This window comes from Arachis ipaensis, chromosome B08 (assembly GCF_000816755.2).
Source record: "Arachis ipaensis cultivar K30076 chromosome B08, Araip1.1, whole genome shotgun sequence".
NCBI classification, from domain to species: Eukaryota; Viridiplantae; Streptophyta; class Magnoliopsida; order Fabales; family Fabaceae; genus Arachis; species Arachis ipaensis.
The window spans coordinates 114,430,226-114,452,579 of NC_029792.2; the positions used below are offsets into that span (position 1 = coordinate 114,430,226).

The 22,354-nt window shown below is 34.9% G+C and overlaps 2 protein-coding genes and 3 long non-coding RNA genes across 23 annotated transcripts; 3 read left to right on the top strand and 2 right to left on the bottom strand.

The window, feature by feature from the left end:
• LOC107612322 lies at positions 3,836-6,450 on the bottom strand. 2 transcript variants are annotated; one of them, XR_002352908.1, is made up of 6 exons: positions 6,328-6,450; positions 6,020-6,130; positions 5,712-5,885; positions 4,768-5,317; positions 4,408-4,479; positions 3,836-4,257 (listed from the first exon to the last, which is right to left on the bottom strand). It is a non-coding gene; the product is annotated as an uncharacterized LOC107612322 (long non-coding RNA). The 2 variants fall into 2 exon arrangements; XR_001613697.2 differs by having other exon boundaries at positions 5,712-6,130.
• On the top strand, positions 6,254-10,651 carry LOC107613656. Of its 12 annotated transcripts, XR_001614122.2 has the most exons (6): positions 6,259-6,822; positions 7,257-7,575; positions 7,662-7,854; positions 7,961-9,011; positions 9,761-9,874; positions 10,002-10,651. It is a non-coding gene; the product is annotated as an uncharacterized LOC107613656 (long non-coding RNA). The 12 variants fall into 12 exon arrangements; XR_001614118.2 differs by having other exon boundaries at positions 6,254-6,822; positions 7,961-9,874; XR_002352906.1 differs by having other exon boundaries at positions 6,254-6,822; positions 7,961-9,874; positions 10,031-10,651.
• Positions 11,262-12,973, top strand: LOC107614247. The gene is made up of 3 exons (XM_016316472.2): positions 11,262-11,374; positions 11,695-11,858; positions 12,150-12,973. The coding sequence occupies exons 1-3, from the start codon at positions 11,275-11,277 to the stop codon at positions 12,453-12,455; spliced, it is 570 nt and encodes a 189-aa protein (XP_016171958.1). The 5' UTR covers positions 11,262-11,274; the 3' UTR covers positions 12,456-12,973.
• Positions 11,630-14,270, bottom strand: LOC110266038. Its single transcript, XR_002352909.1, has 2 exons — positions 14,118-14,270; positions 11,630-13,913 (listed from the first exon to the last, which is right to left on the bottom strand). It is a non-coding gene; the product is annotated as an uncharacterized LOC110266038 (long non-coding RNA).
• LOC107614462 lies at positions 18,415-21,243 on the top strand. Of its 7 annotated transcripts, none has more exons than XR_002352910.1 (5): positions 18,415-18,767; positions 18,859-18,942; positions 19,527-19,704; positions 20,266-20,341; positions 20,999-21,243. XR_002352910.1 is itself a non-coding variant. In XM_021109756.1 (3 exons), the coding sequence occupies exons 1-3, from the start codon at positions 18,571-18,573 to the stop codon at positions 19,604-19,606; spliced, it is 384 nt and encodes a 127-aa protein (XP_020965415.1). In that variant the 5' UTR covers positions 18,415-18,570; the 3' UTR covers positions 19,607-19,663. The 7 variants fall into 7 exon arrangements, 2 of the variants coding, with proteins under 2 accessions (XP_020965415.1, XP_020965416.1); XR_002352912.1 differs by having other exon boundaries at positions 19,527-19,658; XR_002352911.1 differs by having other exon boundaries at positions 18,859-18,890.

Genomic DNA, 22,354 nt, shown 5'->3' on the forward strand with positions numbered 1-22,354 from the left:
TAAAAGCAAAACTAGAAAATTTTTATGTGAAAAAATACTAAAATTTTATATATTTATTTAATGATAACTGAATTATATCTTGTTGATTATAATTTGTTGAAATTTGATTGTTTTTAAAATATTAATAAAGATATCTATTTTAAATTTTAGACTTTTGACTATTTTATATTTTGGGTAAAGTATACTTTTTGTCCCTAAAATTTGGTAAAAGTTAAAAAAAACACCTAAGTTTTATTTTGTTTTAATTTTATCTCAAAAGTTTTCAATTTGTATCAAATATACCCTTGATAGCTAAATTTTCAAAAAATTTAAGACCAATCTAATAATAATGTATGAAAATTATGCTTGATTTGCTTGTGTTGAAGGTTGTTCTTATGAAATTGTTGTTAAATTGGTCTTAAATTTTTGAAAAATTAGCCGTAAGGGGTATATTTGATGCAAATCGAAAAATTTTGGGACAAAATTAAAACAAATAAAATTTAGGGTTATTTTTCAAACTTTTATCAAACTTCAGGGACGAAAATTATACTTTATCCTTGTATTTTTTATTTACGTAGGACCGGTTCTATCTGTTCAACTAATAATTTATTGGTTGAATCAACAAACCAATAAATCAGTAGTTTGACCGGTTTAATCACCGGTTCGGTTCTTACAACTATGCAAATAACCTTTTTACCTTACATTTTCAATTTTTTAACCATCCGTTGCTGCCTCTCCTAGAAACTCTATCAACGCCATTGTTGCCCAATCAACTCCTTACTGGATTTGCAACAAGAACAACCATCCTTTTGTATGTAAAATGAACCTCCATCCCTCTTGTATGTAAAATAAATATAATAATAGATTTACAACAAGAACAACCATCCTTCTTTTTTATATGTAAAATGAACATCCATCTCTTTTGTATGTAAAATTAAATATAATAATGGATTTGCAAAAGAACAACCATCCTTTTTATTTGTAAAAAGAACATCCGAATGCAAATAAAACTTCCAATAAATACTTTGTTAGAAATTTGCGCATCCACAATATTACTATCTGAGTGAGCATAATGATCACTGATGTAGGAGGATGGGGCTGTAGAACCTTCTTCAACAATTGAGGAATCCATTAATGGAACAAAAACTAACGTATACAAACCCAAACACATTAATGTGGGTGTCCAGTGAAACAACGACGGCGATGAGTGAAGTTGCTCTTTACGGCTGTGTCTGCATGGGCTGTGGAGGGACAACGGTGTGCGGTCAGCAGGCTGCAACGATATCGGCATGGGGTGCAAGACCGTCGACAAGGGCTGCAGCGAATAGCGGCGCAGGGTGAGGCAGCGGTTACAAAGTTTCCCGGCGATTCTGAGGCTTTTGAATTGGCTACGAAGTTCTGCTACAGTGTCAAAATCGACTTGTCCCTTTCCAACGTGGCTTCTCTTTGCTGCACCGGAGAGATTTTAGAGATAAGGGTGGCAAAGCGGTCCGACCCGCCCCGCCAACTAAGATGGGTTCAAAATGCTAGCCCATCCCGTTTTATGGCGGATTGACGGGCTAGCCCGCTTGATTCTTTTTTTTTAAATAAAATTCATTAAAATTAACAAAAAAAAATTAAAAAATCAAATACAAATAAAAAATAGTCAAATTATAATATAATTTTTTTTACTATATTTTTTTTAATTTTTAACTTCAATAAAATTGTTCAAAATAATATTTGTCAATAGAACCATCTTTATTTTAAAAAATAAGTCACATAATTTGAACATATATACAAAATTGTAAAATAAAATAAATAAAGATAATAACTAAAAGAAGAATAAAAACAAAAAATAAAAAAAAAGTGTTTGAAAATTCTATAATTATTAATTTTATAATAGTAATCACTCTTTTATTTAATAAAAAATAAAAAAAATTTCGACCCAACGGACTAACTCGCTCCGTCCCACCAAAACCCGTCAATTTGACGGTACGAATTTGTCGAATTTTTTTAATTCGGCAGGCTTCAAATCCTAGTCCGACCCGCCCTTTTTAGCGGGTTTAGCGGATCGACCCAATGGGTTTAGCGGATCGACCCAATGAGTTCGACCCATTTTACCACCCTTATTAGAGATGATGGAAAAATATTCCGAAAACAACCTCATCCCCAAAACAAAAAGCTTTCTCTCTAATTTTGTTCTCAATAGCATCAAAGACTCCATTACAACCTTAAAATCCTGCAAGTGTTTAATGCCTATGACAGAAGAATTAAACATCACAAATAGATGTATTGATTAAGAATCTGTTTAATTGTTAATCTTAATTTTTAAAATTTTAAAATTTAAAATTAAATAATAAAAAAATAATTTTTAATTTAATTTATTTTTTTTAATTTATTATTCATACATTAGCGAATGCGAATTATAAAGGCAAGGAATAGATGTGTGGATTTAGCTATAATTAAGGATAGGATAGGGATGGTGATATAATATTTTGGCTAAAAAAACGTGTTGTGATTGGGTGGTGTACGACGTGCAGTATGCGTAGCTATGAACACACCAAAAGTCATTTGATAAGACTTTTGGATTTTTTCCTGGAATAAGTAAATGTATTTCCAAAGTTAAATTATTTAAATTTTGAATTCAGAGATATATTTTGTTTTGGAGTTTAGGGCAAGTTTATCGCATTCCCGGCGAATTTCATTATGTATATGAAGTCAAGTTCGCCTCACTTCCAGCAAACTTCACGTTGAATTCGGCCGACTATATAAACGGCGGGGCTATTCAGTTTGTCGCTTTCAATTTTTTTCTCCTCCAAATCTCCTTTCTTCCTTTTTCGTTTGTTGTAACACCGTATCACACAAAACTTTACACCTAGGATATAAATATATATATATATATATATATATATATCAAAGAAAAGTTTAAAATCGAAAACGATTGAGCGAAAAGGTAAGAGAAACTAACATAGATATAACCAAAGAGAGTTCCAAGGTACAAATAACAAAGCTCCAGACTCGGCTCGCGAAGATAAACCGGCCTGAGCACATAAGTATATATACATATATATAAGAGAACCCAAAATAAGCCCAAAATACAGAGTTACAGAACCTATTTCTCCAAAATAACCCATAAGAGGAAGTTAATATATCAAATACATAAGCAGTGGAGATAAAAGTATCTACATATATACATATATCCAAAATAAATTAAAGCCCTAAAGACAAAGATCTCCACTATCAATAGCTCCTAACACTACAAAAAATTTTGGTAAAAACGGCGGTTTTTTTGGTATTTACGGCGGTTTGAACCGCTATTATTACCAATAATGGCGGTTTCGTAAAGCGATGTAATTCTAGGCGCCATTCTGGTTATTACGGCAGTTTTCTGAAAACCGCCACAATTCCCTGGGTTAAAACAGCGGTTTTTGAATAGGTTAAAATGGCAGTTCAAACTGTCATTATTTCCAGGGTTAAAATGGTAGTTTTTGAATATGTTAAAACGGCGGTTTGAACCGCCATTATTACTCTGACAGAGTGGCGTTTTGGTTGGTTAAAACGGTGGTTCAAACCGCCGTTATTTTCAGGGTTAAAATGGCAGTTTTTGGATAGGTTAAAATGGCGGTTTGAACCGCCATTATTACCCTGACAGAGTGGCATTTTGGTTGGTTAAAACGGCATTTTTGAACCACCATTTTTACCCTGACAGTGACATTTTTTATCGTTTTAAAAAATAATTTTTACCGTCATTTTTATCGCATTAAATAAATAATTTTGTATTTAAAATTTCACAATAGCAAAAAATCATAATCCATAAATGAAATATTATATAACTCATAAACAAAATATTAATATAATATATAATTTTTTGTTATTAAAAATCAAAAGTAATAACTCCTATACAAAACCTTGTCTTACTAAACTTACCAAAATACAAGCATTGGAATAAACACTAATCAGTCAAATCTACCATCCAGTTCCCTAAACTATGTTAATATCTAATAATGTATTTAAACCATCTAATAAGTGCTATTTTTACTACTTAGAATATGAATATACAAGACAAGTAGCATAGCTAAGTGATGATGAATAAGATTTGGAGGCCAAAAGTTTCTTTCTTTTGCAATTAACTTTAAAACAAGTCTACCTTAGTTTCTTGGTCTCTTGTGTGAGTTTCATCCCGAGAATTTATTCCAACATCTTTGTTTCTTGTTGCAACACTCCAACTTCATTATCCAAACTCATCTCTTACAAAGATTTGTAGGAACCTCTCCTGTCAGAGAATTTCTATCAAGCCAGCTGTTATAAATTGAAATTATAACAATGAAAAGATGTCATTAGAAATAATATATAACTAGTCAAATAATATAAAGAGTAAAAATAAAATTAGATTGGTAGAAAGAGTCGAGAGAATTTATTAAAAAACTGAAATATAAGGCAATTACTTACAGAACCTCAAGTGTCTGAGCTAGTCCTAATGTTTCTGGTATAGAACCAGATAAATCATTTCCATCAAATAATCTGCAAGGAAAAAGAAAAAGGTTGTTAAAAATGGTAAAATAGATGACATCACAAGCTTATAACACCATGTATGAGCACCATGTCAGAGCTGAAAAAGTGGCAGAAGTTTATACATTATTTACCACTAAGCCTATACCATATGAAGTGTGTGAGAGGGCAACGTAACTTAGAACATAAATCATCTCAAATCCAGACTAAGATATCAAGATTTTAGGAGATAAATCTATCAAGCAAAGGAGATAGAGTGATTTTATATCCATCAAGCTAAATGATGCCTCTATATATTACCTTATCAAATCAGTAATTGATATAATAGGAAAGTTGTATTCCAATTCTAAGTTTGTTAAAGTGGACAAAGAAGACATGGATCCATCCTCATCATTAACAAGAGCTGAAAGAACAGAAACTGGTGGCAATCCAGCAGGTGAAACCAGATCAACTGAAGCCTCAGTATGACCTGCTCTCCTTAGAACCCCACCATTTCCATACTTCAAGGGAAACACATGACCTGGCTTTCTAAAATTTTCTGAGTTAGACTCTGGAGATGATAGAGCAAGAACTATTTTCGTTCTGTCTGCGGCCGATACGCCTGTTGAAGTTCCAAATTTGCATCCTACTCAGGTGAACATTCAATATTAGAGTAAGAGATGCTGTCATTACAAGGTTTCTTTCAACATCACCATTTTCATAATCTAATAGGGAAAAAATAAATAAGTTAGATTAAGAACATTAAATATTAGAGTAAGTGATGTTTTATGTGGCTGGCTCCCATATTGATCACTATCTGTTCCACTTTTCTGCACCAAAATTCACAACGCAATCACTTCAACATCAACCACTGGCAAAAGAAGAAGGACATAATCATTATCAGAAGTGAACTGTTGAATAGCAAAACAAAACATTTATAATGTAAGAATGGAAACAAATCAATAATCATGGATTCACTTTTTTTTTCTTTTTTTGGAAGAATTAAAGCAAATTTGATATGGATAGATAAGAATACTCACAGTTAGTGTTGCCATAAATGAACCAAGAAATAACAAATTAAGATGAAAATTGATGTTTCACTCACCAGGGCTTTCTCCTATAAATTTTCTACCAACTTCATAAACAAATTTTCAAGAATTTAAAGAATGTACTTTACAATTTATTAAAGAGAAATGATGCAACAAAATATTTAACTGTTGTCATCCAAGAAAAAAGGAGCCTAGGTGTTTTAACAGAGAGCAAACCTTTGCTGCGAAGCTATATTCCTCAAGCAAGGGCTCTTTTGTCAAATGAATTTGCAAAGGATCATCAGTAGAAAGAGAGACATTCAGACCTCACTGGAAAAACATGGGCAATGGATTGCAAGAATAGTCCAAGAAAAGTGAATTATTGCTAAGTGGTGACATTGCCAATCCAACCTAAAAAGATAACATGACTACTATTAAATTTTTATCACAAATTTTTCAAGATTTACAACAAATGCAAACTACGATTGTAGCATGATAGATATTGTTATGTTGACCAAATGACTGACTATTCATGAGGGGCTAACTTGTGCGAGGTAATATAAATATTGCAACACAGGAGTTTTCCGTAGATTAATCCCATGGAAACTATTATGGCATAGGAGGAAAGCAGCAGCCAAATGATCACTATCCCCTGCCTGCATAAGTAAGTAAAATATATTAACCATCTTAAACAAAATAAATACACTACTACATTATAAACATTAAGTAACATTTATCTGTTAACATTTTAATAAATGTTAGTAATGATCATAAAATTAAATTTTAGGTAACATTCATATTCAAACGTTAGTAAATACCATTAAATTTTTAAAAAGCTTACAAAAATCGTTACCTATTATCAGATAGCTCTCAAAATCGAAACCCTTATGCCATGAAATTTCTTTGCAAAAACCACTCACAATCGTTCTCACTCTCACTCTCATGTTGTGAAACCACCTCTTGCTCTTCCTCAGTCATCTCTTGTTCTGCCTCTCCGATCCCTCACTCTGCCTCATCGATCTCACAATTCGTAAATCGAAACCACAATCGCGTGATTCCTCGTCTTTGCCACCATCGCAGGCTCTCATCGGAATTTGGAACGACCTGGAGGAGATCAGCGGTAACTTCAAGAACTCTCTATCGCTTCTCTCATCCAACAGAGCCGTCACGGGGATCTCCAAACTCACCTCTCAGCTGTTGCAGCTGGAGCCCGACCACAAACGGCAAGGTGACGTCAACGGCGATGGCGACGCGGTGCCTGGTACGACGGAGGAGGTTGTTCGTTTCGTCAAGGAAATTTCCACGTGACCTAATTGTTGGACTGAATTCCCCTTGCCATTCCATCACGGTAATACTTCAAACTTCCCTTCCTTTCTAAGATCATGATTCTCTATCTCTCTTTTCGATTGTGAATTGTAATTGCTTGATTGATTAATTGTTCTCTTGTCCTATTAATTGACGTTTTAATCTGTTCCAGAAGATACATATTGGTAAATTTCTTATTTCAACACTATCTCCATTTCAAAATAACTGTCAATTTGGATTAAGTGATACAATAAAAAATTGTGTTTAATGTTTCTTGTGTTTGTGTTCTTTAAAAATCTCGTTTACTTCAGAAAAAGCCAAAAAGTCAAGGTTTCTATTATTATATCAACATTCTTATACCACTTTTTTCTTTTTAATTAATCACTTAATCAATCAACATTCTTATACCACATTCTTGTGTTTGTGCTTTTGGGAGTGCATTTAAATTGTTTGATGAAATACCTCAAAGAATTTCAGGAAAGTTCTTGCAACATTGAGGATCATGTCAGAACCAGTTAAACTTCTGATTCTGAGGCTCTACCAGGAAGTGGTGGTTCTAATGCTAACAACTAATGGCGTGGTTTCTTCAAGCTTCTCAAGAAAGGCTCACAGATGCCATTTCAACCATTTCACCTTCTTAAAAAGAATGTTCCTAAGTTAACTAGAAAGAAGAGTAAGAGGGTTAGATAGGATCTCATTCCTTCTTTTTTTGACTCTGAGTTTGCTAACTTCAAATTTTCATGGAAGAATTTCACTCTCTCTGAACTCCAGGCTGCAACTGATGACTTCAGCCATGGTATGATTGTGTTAGTTTATTACATTTTTCATGGTCAGAAATGGTAGTTTACTCGTTAAATAAAAAATAATTGTTGTTATTGGCAGATAATGTAATTGGGGAGGGAGGGTATGCAGAGGTATACTTAGGAAAATTTGAAGATGGAACCTTTGTTGCCATAAAGAAGCTGACAAGAGGGAACCAAGAAGAAATGACTGCAGAATTTTTGTCTAAGCTTGGAATCATATGCTGCATTTCATCTTTGCTTAGTAAATTCTGTCTCTCTTCCACATTGCACAAGTGAGTCGCTGATATTTCAAAAGTTTCTGAAAGCGTTTGCTTGACATCATAAATTACTCTTGTTTTCCTTTTCATCAGTAAGGTCTTATAATTTGATGTCTTCCAGTGCATTGAGCAAGGTACTTCATTAGGATCAAATGATCGAACATGTTGTGCAAGCTGGTGCAGAATAGTTGTAATTATCCAATTTTGACAGGTATGATATTAAATATTAATTTCCTTTAAGCATTATATATTTTTTTATCTAAAAATTTACAAGTGTACTTTGAAAGTCACTGGCAACAAGTTAATGATTCAAGGGTAGAGATATAGTCAGTGGCTCAGTTTCTGCAGCAAAATCAGCGAAGTCAACTGAGGCTTCTCCAAGAAATCCAGATTTTGAAGATCCCTGCAGGGGAGGTTAAAAGTTAGACCCTCTATTCGACGTCCTAGTGCGGTAGACTATATAGTATGCAATTACAAATCTATAGCTTATAGTTGAAACGATGAAATGATAGATTTTTTCCTGTAGTTTTCCTGATTTTGTGTCTCTAACGAATTTAACTGTTTCAAAAATTGGTTTATCCCATAAACAGGATCCACCACGGATAGCAACTTTCTCTAGTTTAACTGTTGGCTTCCCAGCACCATCTGGAACCAAAGCTATCATCAGTACCGCTTTTTCATCTTTGGCACCTGATACAAAGGAGAAGAGAACAAGGTAAGATACTGTAGACAGAATCTGTTCATAGGCATGACATGCCCAGACAGCCCAGTGTATGTTAGCTTTCATACTTCTTAACCATCTATGGGATCCACTGTATCTTTCAAACTTCCTGGTAAATATGTTTTGAGTAAAAGCTGGGACAAACCCCATTTTTGGATTTAATATAAGATAAGATGGCATAAAAACTTTGTTATGCCTTAGTGAGTGTTACCTGAGTTGCCTGAAATTGCAGTTTGAATACAGCTTTTATTTTGTTCTTCTTGCTCCATGACCTGAACATGATTTTCTGAATGATTGATAAAATACTGCAATTTGGTTTTATGGAAGACTGACAGTGTTTAATTCGTAAGAGTCCCAGTGACACGTCATTGGTGAGTTGGCCAGTTGTGTTGATTTGAAACTTGAAAGTATGTTTCTGACAGATTCAGTTACCAACTGGAATGAAATGTCGGTATGCTCTTGTTAAATCCCTTCCTTCTGATTTATTGGCTTAGTTACTAGTACAAGATGCTATACTGAACTTGTATGGTTACTTCGTTAGCAAACTTAATAGAAGTTAATTTGATACTAAAAACTTCTTCAGAAGGCTAAAGGGACCGAGGAAATAAATAAAGGAACGTTTCTGGAATGTATGGTTCACTTTTCTGGTTTTAACTTTTGTTTTTTACTTTAAAGAAAATGGAAGGGGTCATCTGAGGGAGCCAGACAAAATAAAATCACAAGATTGACCCATACAACTTTATTTTCTTAGGTGAATCTTTTCAAATGCAAAAACATAATGAACTGTATCTATGTTGATGTAAGTTCAATTATTTTTCCATTGAAATAGATAGACCCAAATATTTAATAGTAAGTAAATACTTAAAATAAGAAACATATATAGAATATTTAATATTCTTAACAAACTTGCAGAACAAAATGTCAAAACTAAAAGGAAAATAGATCTATTTTATATTTTAGTAGGAGAAAATTAATAAATTTGCACTAATCTATATCTTAGAAATGGAAAATTAATAAATTTTCTTATCAATAATGTTCTTAGAAAGGGAATAGGAAAATTGGGATCACAAAAATAACTTGCAAATTTGAAGTTTGAAATTCAGAAACTTTTACATCAAAAAGCATGTAGAACATAGGAGTTTGTTTTTCCAAAATTTGTTTCCCAAATTCATAAGATTGTTGTTGATTGTTTTTTGGTAGGCATGACCGGTCCAAGACTGTAGAAATCTTAGTAAAGAATTTGAAAGTGTTTGCTACTTTTAATGAAGAATTGTTCAAGGAAATCACACCGCTTTTGATATTGGAGAATTTTAGGTATGAGTATATATATTAGCATCTTGTGGGTTTTGGTGTTATCGTTATCCAAAAAGTAAGCTTTAATAGGATTTCAAACAATTTTCAGTTTTAAAATTGTAAATAGGCTACATGAATTTGTATATAGGACAATTGTTTATGCTGTTGTCTTCCTAGGATGTGTTCTGTTCCATAGTGCTCCATTGGAGCAGGGACAATTTTCACAGTTCTTGCAACATTGAAGATCATGTCAGAACCAGTTAGCATGACCCCTGAGGCTTTCTCTATTCTTATCCAAGTTGTGGCATCTTTCGATCGGCTCAATACCTTTTTGCTTGCTGAAGAGTTAGGCAATAATAAAATTGTAAGGAGTGTTAAGCAAAGTTCAGTTGGTGACAACAATGCTGTAGAAATTGAAGGTGAAAACTTTATTTGAAATTCCAGACTGCAGAGGTGATTCCATGATTATTTTTCTTCAGGTTTTATTTCTGCCCACTATGAGTTCTTGTTGCCTTTTTGTTTGATGAGCATCAGATGAACTTGGTTGACTGGTTTAAGGGAATGGTAACAAGTCGTGCAACGATGAGCTAGTCAAGTAGATAAATATATTTTTCTAGGATTAGTATAAGGACTAAGTTTTTTATGTACTTTGTATCACTTTTCCTTTTCTTTTTTATATGGAATGTTCATAGAATTTAAGTGCTATAAGTATTTTTTTTTCTTTTTTCATTTTATTTGCATCACGAAGCAAACTTGTACAATGATTATTGATTAATGAAAGAGGCTATAAAAATTTTATTTTGTGAATTTAATGAAATATTTCATGTTGTAGTAATTAATTTTAGTATATTTATATTATGTATAATATAAAATAAAAAATAGTATAATATAAATACAAATATGTTACTAAAGATCTTTTGTAACATTTTTTAAGTGTTACAAAAAATATCTAAGGTAACATTTTTTAAGTGTTACAAAAAATATCTATGGTAATATTTTTCTAAGTGTTACAAAATATATCATTTGTAATATTTCTTTAAGTGTTACTTGGAAAGATCTATTGTAACATTTCTCATAATACTACTATAGAAAATCTATTGTAACATTTTTATTAAATGTTATTAAATCTTTAAAAAAATATTAGTAAAACACTTTAGTAACATAGGGTATATTTAACATTTGTTAAAATGTTACTAATATACATAGCTAACATTTTAATATGATTTGGTAACATTTTTTAAATGTTAGTAAAAATTAATTATGTAGTAGTGATAATCAAATCATACAGTTACTATAGCACACAGAAAATAACCTCGCCGCAATGGGGCCGCAACTTATAAAATTTTCTCATGCTCTCTCATGCAAAGTTTGACAGTAAAATATGAAAAAAATGAAGGTGGAAACAATCTGGAAACAGCATCATGGGTTTGCTTAACCTGAGGCTCAATTATAACGCTTCTTCTGCTGCTATTCAGTCTCCTTTCTCTTTCAACAATCACTCATGTATCACACTTTCTTCTGGTCAGCTCAATTTTCCTTCCCTTTTTCATTATTAATTGCTCTGTTTTTATTCCTTGAATAGTAATTTACAATTTGCATACTTAATAGCTGTTATGAATTATGACAAAGTCTGTTTATTCAAGCTTTAGGTTTTATTGTTAGAATTAACTCATGGTCTAATTATGATTATTTATGTATGGTTTTTCTAGCCAGAAGTAGGGGAATGTAATTTCAAGTTTCTAGCACAAAATAAAAAATACAAAAAAAAAAAATAAAAACAAAAATATTGAAGCCTTTCTCTCAATTGCTGTGCTCTGAATTTTGGTTACAATTTGATCCAGCTGGAGGCAGGGAAGCAACTTTCAACTCAGCAAGGCTATCTTCGCTTTTGACCGTAAATGAAGAAGGAGAAGCATCCCAGAGAAGCTTTTCAACAGCATTCAGTTGTTTGTCATCAGAATTGGAAACCTTGGACAATGATTCTTTATACATAGAAGAAATCAAGGTACACCATAGGCCTTTTAATCAAGCCATATAATTATATTCTAGTATGAAGGAAAGACTTAGAGCAATGATTGAGTTGTCTCCATGTGAGTTTAAGCCATGAAAACAGTCACAGATGTAACTGTCAGCTTGAGCTGCGTACATTACCCCTTTGGGTGCGGCCCTTTCCCGGACCCTGCGACGCATGATGTTTGTGCACTAAGCTGCCTTTTTTCCCTTTAATAATTATATTTTGGTTTCTATGCATAGTGTGTGTGTTATTGTAAAATCTCACAAGGTTTATATTTCCTAGGTGAAGAAGGGTAAGAGGTCTATTAGTAGTGTGCAAGAAATGCTTAATAATACACAAAGACAAAGGCATTTTGAAAAGGAGATATCAACAGCCTCCCTCAAATTTCAGTCTTTTAGAGTGATACATTATCATTTGTTAATGGAAAATCTAGGCACTTTGGAACAAACTTTAGCTGATTCTGAAGCGATTAAATTGAAAAGTGGCATTGTATTGCAACTTGGAAAGCTTGGAGCTCTGAATTGTTCAATTTCTGTCTGTCGACGTCTCTTGAACTTGGAGAGCACCAGAAGGAAAACAAGAAAATAGATGAGAAGATAGATAAAGTTTTTGTTCAGTCTACTAGGAAAAAATAGAATAAAAGAAGAACTCGGAAAGCATTTACTGCTATGGAAGTTCGGCTGTAGCCGTTGACTTCAAAAGCTAATGATAAGGAATATAGATTGCATTGCCTTCTTGCTTCTGTAAAGAAAGCTTCAAATCGTAAAAATATAAGAATAATGGTTGCTAGAAGGGAGGCAGAAATGTCAAAAGGAGTAATGGTTACCTGTATAAAAACTCGTATAATAGCTATATCTCTAATATTATTCATTAGATAGATTTTGATAAACTGATCATCATTGATGACTATATATTCTAAAGTAATTACTAATTAATGAATTGTATTTTACATTTAAGATATCTTCTTTTATTTTAAAAGAAAGAAACAGTTAGCTCTATGAAAAAAAAATCAAATCTAAGGTGCTGTTATGTACAAAGTACAAATATATATACGTCGTTAGTCCTGTCTTTTTTTTCCTAATAAAGAATGAATGACCATTTTAGCACATTGGTCAATTAACACACACAGTGGTACATGGATTAACTTTTTCCAATTTTCTTTTGTGATATTTGATTAATATTTTCTAAATGTTGTAGGGAATGAATGTTTTAATTTTTTTATTTTAATTAATCTTATCAAGTACCTCTTTTTATTTAAGAACATGAAAATATTACACAGGCTGGTCCTTAGCTTGAACTAACAAATACCAAAATAGCCTTTTTTATAAGTCAATTTTTGAAGGCACAAACACTTGAATCAATTAGCTTATCAATTAGCAGAGGAACCTCTTATAAGTTCAATATATGTTCTCCGCACAATGAACAATTTTTTTTCACGATTACTCTATATAAAGAAAACAAAGAAAGCATGTCCTTGCTGGATTCACATTGGGAACTAAGCTAGTTTTGAATTTCAAAATTTCACAATGATGAACATGCAGTAGTTATAATAATAAGCACCAAAGAATCATCATCTATAACAGAAAACAAGTTCCAATCTTTTCCATCTCTCTCAGGAAATTCATCAACTACATAGAAAGCATAACAATACTGAACTGAAATATAGTTAGAAAATAAGTAACTGAGAATGAACAAGAAGAAAAAGAGAATACAAATAGAGATTTAGAATGAACAGAAACACACTACGAGCAATGTTGAGTGGATTGAAGAAGAAGAGAATGCAGAAGTGAGAACGTACCGGAGCCGCTGGCGGAGGAGACACATTAATGGAATAGGTGCTTCACTCAATCTCAAAAGCTATGGTGTAGTGACCAGATTTAGAAACGCGTCGATAGAGGCGCCTTTACTCGAACGCAGAAGGTTGATGGAAGCGGCTGAAATGAGATGAATGGTGGTGATGATGGCGGCGACAAGCTCTATGGTTTGAGATGAACTCACTCTCGTTCTCCTTTCCCTCTCCTTCCGATGTGCGATCTCAGATTATACCTAGAAGGAAAAAGAAAATTAACCAAGAGAATTATACTTAGAGAGCTATTGAGACGAAAGCTTTACAAAACTCAGATTCAACCAATCAGGACCACCATTGAAGGGGAAAAAGAAAATAAAGGCTCTGTAAAAGCTTATTCAAATTAGAATTAAGAAAATTCAAGATCAACTAAGATGCACAAAATCAAATAGCAGAAGCTCCACCGAGGACAGCAATGATGGCGTTGCTTGTGGTGACGAGGAGATGAGCGGCGGCGCAACGAACCCTCAAATCGAAGCCAAAAAACCTAATCAAAGAAGAGCGCTCCTTCGAAGGCAGCAACAACGGCATTTCCGCCAGAGGAGAGCGTAGAAATTAGATGAAGACCTTACCCCCAATTTCTGCTAACAAGGAAGAAAATCTAAACCTAAAATTATAGAAATAGAAGTAGTAACAATTTGCAAAACAAAATATGAGTAATTAAAAGAAGATAATGTTAATTTGTATATAAACCTAATTCAAAGAAGATGGAGAAGGAGAAGCTTCACAGAGGACAACACGGTGGAGCAGGAAAAATCACACAGTAGATCCATCAATTGAAGTGAAACGTTGATGGAGAAGATCGCAGCTGGAAGAAAAGCGTTGATGGAGGAGCTTGCCGCCATAGGAGAACCTCGTGGATGAGATCGCAGATCTCATGTTGCGATGGAGTTTCTTCTTGGTTCTCACATTGTGATGGAGGTTTGATTGAATAGCATAGCCTTTATTAGTGAAATAGAAGTATTTTTTTTATCAGTGAAGCAGGAGCAAGTAATGGCGTTTAAAACCACCAAAATACCAAAAACTACCACTTTCTACAAACAAATTATGGCTGCCGCATAAACCGCCTCACTTTATGAAAATAAGGGCGGTTTTATAAACCACCATTATATTGATGCCATTTTATATCCATTTTTTATAGTGCAATGATGAGCGGATAATTTATACGCTTTTTGGCATTATTTTTAGTATGTTTTTAGTAGGATCTAGTTACTTTTAGGGATGTTTTCATTAGTTTTTATGTTAAATTCACATTTCTGGACTTTACTATGAGTTTGTGTGTTTTTCTGTGATTTCAGGTATTTTCTGGCTGAAATTGAGGGACTTGAGCAGAAATCAGATTCAGAGGTTGAAGAAGGACTGCTGATGCTGTTGGATTCTGACCTCCCTGCACTCAAAATGGATTTTCTGGAGCTACAGAACTCGAAATGGCGCGCTTCCAATTGCGTTGGAAAGTAGACATCCAGGGCTTTCCAGCAATATATAATAGTTCATACTTTGGCTAAGAATAGACGACATAAACTGGCGTTCAACGCCAGATTTCTGCCCAAATCAGGCGTCCAGTGCCAGAAAAGGAGCCAAAACCAGAGTTGAACGCCCAAACTGGCACAAAAGCTGGCGTTCAACTCCAAGAAGGACCTCTACACGTGCAACACTCAAGCTCAGCCCAAGCACACACCAAGTGGGCCCCGGAAGTGGATTTATGCATCAATTACTTACTCATGTAAACCCTAGTAGCTAGTTTATTATAAATAGGACCTTTCACTATTGTATTAGACGTCTTTTGAATCATCTTAGGATCTTTGGATTGTATTTTTGATCCTGTGATCATGTTTTAGGGGGCTGGCCATCTCGGGCATGCCTGGACCTTTCACTTATGTATTTTTAACGGTAGAGTTTCTACACTCCATAGATTAAGGTGTGGAGCTCTGCTGTTCCTCAAAGATTAATGCTAAGTACTACTGTTTTCTATTCAATTCATCTTATTTCGCTTCTAAGATATTCATTCGTACTTCAATCTGAATGTGATGAACGTGACAATCATCATCATTCCCTATGAACGCGTGCCTGACAACCACTTCCGTTCTACCTTCGACTGAATGAGTATCTCTTAGATCTCTTAATCAGAATCTTCGTGGCGTAAGCTAGAATGATGGTGGCATTCAAGAGAATCCAGAAAGTCTAAACCTTGTCTGTGGTATTCCGAGTAGGATTCAATGAATGAATGCCTGTGACGAGCTCCAAACTCGCGATTGCAGGGCGTTAGTGACAGACGCAAAAGGATAGTAAATCCTATTCCAGCATGATCGAGAACCGACAGATGAATAGCCGTGCCGTGACAGGGTGCGTTGACCATTTTCACTGAGAGGATAAGATGAAACCATTGACAAGGGTGATGCCTCCAGACGATTAGCCGTGCCGTGACAGGGCATTGGATCATTTTCCCGAGAGATGACCGAAAGTAGCCATTGACAGTGGTGATGTATCACATAAAGCCAGCCATGGAAAGGAGTAAGACTGATTGGATGAAGATAGCAGGAAAGCAGAGGTTCAGAGGAACGAAAGCATCTCCATTCGCTTATCTGAAATTCCTACCAATGAATTACATAAGTATTTCTATCCCTATTTTATTATATTAAATTCGAAAACACCATTATCAATTTATATCTGCCTAACTGAGATTTGCAAGGTGACCATAGCTTGCTTCATACCAACAATCTCCGTGGGATTCGACCCTTACTCACGTAAGGTATTACTTGGACGACCCAGTGCACTTGCTGGTCAGTTACACGGAGTTGTGAACCGTGGTTTTGGCATCATGTTTTTGGCGCCATTTCCAGGGAAAGAAAGAGCAATGAACTTTACATAATTAAAGTGTAATCATGATTCCGCGTACCATGCAACATGCCTCAGCGAGGTGCCTCACGTTCTGCATCTGAAAACCACAAAATATGTATGGGATGAGAACCAGAGGTTCTTAGCATGGTAAAGGTGCCCACATAACTAACATATAAGGTAGGTCCCGGGAAAGTCGAAGGCGATCCTAGAACTTCCGAAAATAGATTCAAACTTAAAACTAACATTTTAAACCATAAACAGGGTGAGGTATCTAAGGCTTCTTGGTTCCATCTCAAATCCTAACCTAACCCCTAAGCTCATCACCTTTTCTCCAATCCTCTAAAACACCAATGCACAGACAAACAAAACAGACAAGGCAAACACAAGTAGATATTCAAATATAGCAAATATAGAAAATATAGCAAATAAGCATAGATATTCAAGTAAGCAAACCCAAGTAATGCAAAACCAAACAAGTCACATAAATGCATATGATGCATGCCTTTCCTATTGGCCGTGAGCTCACGTGTCAGTTACTTTGCCAGAATCCGACACATCCGACAGCTAACCCGGATATCATCCTCTTGAAAATCAGTGGGCGGTATACCACCACGAACCCCACCATTGCGAGCGGTACACCACGATGAACCTCGCAAGATCTTTAATTGGAAAAACAATACACACGTGTGGGTAGTACACCACCACGAACCCCACATAACATTCACTTTTAAAAACATGTGGGCGGTAAACCACCACGAACCCCACAAAGCATTCTCATTTAAAAACATGTGGGTGGTACACCACCATGAACCCCACACAACATTCTCTTTTAAAAACATGTGGGCGGTACACCACCACGAACCCCATATAACATCTCGACACTGGGCAAGCGGTAAACCACCACGAACCTTGCCAGGTCAAGGTTAAAACAAATTCATCACTACAACATTTTAGGTCTATGGTCATGATTTTTTACCGTGACAAAAAAAAAGCTACGGTCATGGTTTTTAAAAAAAGGGTGACCATAGAGTACCTATGGTCACGGTTTTTAAAAAAGGGTGGCCTAAAAGGTCTATGGTCACGGTTTTGGAGGGTGACCTAAAGGGGGTCTATGGTCATGATTTTTGGGGGTGACCAAAAAGGGTCTACGGTCATGGTTTTTCAAAAAAGGGTGACCTAAAAGGGTCTATGGTCACGATTTTAGGGGTGGTCTAAAGGGGTCTATAGTCACGGTTTTGGGGGTGACCTAAAAAGGTCTATGGTCACGGTTTTGGGGGTGACCTAAAGGGGTCTATGGTCACGGTCTTTTACAGTGACCAAAAAGAGTATATGGTCACGGTTTTTCAAAAAAGAGTGACTTAAAAGGGTTTATGGTCATGGTTTTGGGGGCTGACCTAAAGAGGTCTATGGTCACGGTTTTGGGAGGTGACCTAAAAGGATTTATGGTCACGGTTTTGGAGAGTAACCTAAAGGGGTCTATGGTCACGGTTTTTTGAAAGGGTGACCTAAAAGGGTCTATGGTCACGATTTTGGGAGGTGACCTAAAGCGGTCTTTGGTCACGGTTTTGGGAGATGACCTAAAAGGTTTTATGGTCACGGTTTTTTGAAAGGGTGACTTAAAGGGGTCTATGGTCACGGTTTTGGAGGGTGACCTAAAAGGATCTATGGTCACGGTTTTAGGGGTGACTTAAAGGGGTCTATATTACTATTCTACCTTCTAATTTTATTAAAATTTCTACACTACTCTAATCCTAACCCAAACCCTAACTCTAATTACTATTCAAGAATATTTTTGTAACTAAATAAAATTTTGATCATTTGAATATAAATTAATTAAGATCAAATGCCCCAAGACTTAGTCATTTTTTTTCATTTTCACCAATACCCACCAAGTCACCGACGTATAACACTTCGCTCTCACCACCAAATCAGAGAAGAACATATTAACTCGCTCTCACCACTAACACTTCGCGCCATTCAATCCCAAATCGGAGGAAGGTTTCGCCGTCACCACTCACCATGCACTACCCGCCACTCTACCAGAACTGTAGCTCCCTCTTCGCTGCGTGCTCACCGTTCCTCTTCCTCACTCAACACTCACCACGCACCACTCACCACTCACCACTCAAGAACCATTGCTCCTCTTCGCTACGTGCTCACATCGGAAAGACTTTGTGGTCAGCATCGTCGTCCCTTAGCTCACCATTGTTGAGAAGGTATGTATTCACCTTCATTTGGTTCTAAAATTTGAGAGGGTTCCGATTTTAGGGTTTTCATTTTGGAGGTTTGGCTATTGTTGCGGCGCAGGTGAACTCGTACCCAACACTTCATTCACGCAGGTGAGCTTGGCCACCACCAACCTTGCCCTGGGCTTCAGGAAGTTCTTAACTAGTACATTGGCTATTATGTTTGCAGAGCACTCTGTTTAGAGAGAATATGCGTGTTTCCTTCTCTATTGTATGATATATGATATGATATTATTTGAATATTCTGCTTTACACCATTTGGTTAATCTATATGCATGCCCCCATGAATTGAGGAAAGCCAGTTAGCGCAGATGTACACGAACTGAAGTTAAAGAAAAACAAAAATTAATGTTGCTTTTTGTTTCACATTGGATGGTCAATTTCATGTTAGTTTTGATTAGATTATTATAATCCTCCAAAAATGGATTATTTGAGTAATTCAGGTTTGACAGTAGAAGGTATTATAAGACTAGCTAACAAGGACTGTCTCTAATATGTGAATTTGCTTTCATTTCTTAACGGGTTTCAATATCGCGGTATATATATAATTTTTGAATACTGAATAAATAATTGTAAATAATTACTATAGTGGACACCAAAAAAAAAAAAACTACAATAGTATTCTTTTCGGGTATAATTAGATTTAGATGATTTCTTTTCCAGCAATTCATTCCAATCCTGTTTGTTTGTTTGTTTGTTTCCTTTCTAATTTTTCATTTTCTTGATCAGGGGTCTGTTGCCACAACAAACAATACGTCTGTCTTGTCCCTCACATTTTATTCATCATGAATGAGGGGATGCGTTACTGAGATTTTTACCAAAACTAAGTCACCAGTTGAAGCCTTTCAGAGCCATATTCCAGTGTGCATTTTCATCATTGTTTCACACTACTATCGCTGATCATAAGGTACATTTTTATCATGTCATCTTAAAAGCAATTTATTCTTGATATAATTTTTATGTTTATCACTCTATCAGGCTATCACTGTCAAAGCAAATAATAATTAAGGAACTTTATTTCTAATGACATGTCAGGTCTTTGGCTTAATTAATAATTTCTATATCTTTAGGTGGGAACGCGCTCAGATTACTATATTTAATATAGTCTGCAAAACCTATTTTAATCACATATATATGCTATTTATCTATATGAAATGAAAGCGGTATATAATGGCCCAAACAAGAAAGAAGTAATATAAAATACTTAGTGAGGACCAAAGAATTATGGATAGTCTCACCCAAATTAAAGCCTAAAGATATGACTTTATTAATTATTAGTTGCTTTGAATTATAAAGGATTCTTTTCACAATCGCTTCAGTGCCATATGTTCCTAATTTACAATAAACAAGCTTTCCTTCACCTTATTTGGATCTAAGGAACCTCCAAAGCAGTATCTATACCTATGCATTAATTAAAATCTTCTTTGTCTATATGTTGACTTGTTTTGTTTATGTATTCCAATTACAGTAAAATATAATTTTCTTTCTTCTCCTTGGCTTCCGCAACATTCCTAAAAGACTAAAGCCTCTTCTTTGCAGCACAGGTTAGCTTAACTTCTCTGCTTCCTTTTGATTTTCCTTTTTATTTTTATGTTGTCATGAAACTAAGATTAGGTTTGGAACCGTTTGTGTGTTATTATGAGTGGCTTTTGGCTTTCTTCTACATTTTTTGTGTTAAAAGAAAAGAAGAAACCTTGTGCTTTGAATACTAACATGTGAATTAGTTATTCTAGTTTGGGTTTTATATTTGCTTTACCATTTTTGTCACTCCCACCATCCTTCAACTATTGATATGGTAATTCATTTCAAACTCTCTTTGTTTTTCTTTTATATTAGGTCTCATTCTTGTGATACTTCCTCTAGAGTTTAAAATGTGTTGTGAATCTGTATCAGCATACAAGACAAAAAAGAATACATAAGTATTATTACTTTATATATTATGACCATGAAAGAAAAAAAAAACTGTAGTTGAGTTTACGGTTTAATAACGAATTTTGTGTTTTGAGTTTCAAAAGAATTATAAAATTTTACAAGAAAATTTTTTTAATTTTTAAATACTTGTCTAAACTTTCTAAAGTTTTAAATTTTTAGTATATGTGTGATGTATATATTTTTTGATGATATATTTTTTTTCCTAAGTTGAAGAAAAATAAATGTAAGTGTTTATGTCTAATGTGACTTTGCTTTGCATGTTAATGAAGCATGTACTGAGCTTTCATATGGTAAAGTGGTTGAAACAAAAGTTTTCGAGCGTTGAGAAGGAAGAATAGCAATACTAGAAATAATCTATCCTGGCAGAGTCTGAATTGTATTGGTCTCACGCCTGTGGAACAATTCTGTTAATAGTTTCTACTTAGTGTTAGTGTGTATATCACTGTATAAAACTGAGATTGAGATAAGTGTATTCACTCAACTATATTGATATGTTAGTTGGTTACTTTAATCATAAGCTATGGTGACGGTTTTAAGGTGGCGTAACCATAGAGGCTATAGTCACGATTTGAAAAAGGGGTAACCATAGAGGCTATGGTCACGGGATAAGGCTATGGTCATGGTTTTAAGGTGGGGTAACCATAGAGGCTACCATAGATAAAGCTATGGTCACGGTTTTCAGGAGGGGTGACCATAAAGGCTATGGTCACGGTTTTTACGCATGACCATATATTAACCTATAGTCATGGTGAAAAAACGTGGCCTAAAGTGTCAGAATTTGAAAATTGTAACCGTGACCATAGAAACCGTGACCATAGATAAAAAAACCGTGATCATAGACCTATGGCCACGGTAAAAAACCGTGACCATAGATCTATGGTCACCCTTTTTACTAGCTATGGTCACAGTTTTTTACCATGACCACAGGCCTTTTTTTTTGCAGTGGCATTATCAAATTCGTTATACCTCATTCATTCATATCCATTCATAATCATTCAAAATCATTCACTAATGCCAGGTTCATCATATACATAGCACATTTATACACTTTTCAAACTTTCTTCATCTCCAAGTTACTACTCCTCCCTAACTTCTACTCACCATTTAACATACAATTGAGGTTTAAGGGCTAAAAGAGTGAAAATAGAGGTTTAGAGGTTCAAAATTACATTTTAAAACACAAAACTCACTATGCTGATTTTAGGGGTCATGCGTACACGTGGGCCACGTGTACACGTGGGTGCAATTTTCTTGCTCACATACGCATGCACCTTGCTCGCGTACTCGAGATACCAAACCCGAAAGGGTTGGTTACGTCGCGTGCAGGTGGTCGCGTACGCGAGTTCTGCATAGTGGGTAAAAATGCTAAGTGTTGCAAAATTTCAGTTTTACACACCGAACTTCCGATGCACATAACTTTTTCGTTTTAAAATATTTTTCATCCGTTCTCCGAATGGTGTAAACTTCACAGACCCAATTTTGATATGAAATAAGTTTGAAAAAGATTGGGGGTACGGAAGCTGAGTTATGGTTCGCCGAAGTTCAGCCAAAAATCTGATTTCCATAAAGTTTATCAAACCTCTATTTTCACCAATCTCATATCTCAATACCAAAACTCTAAGCTT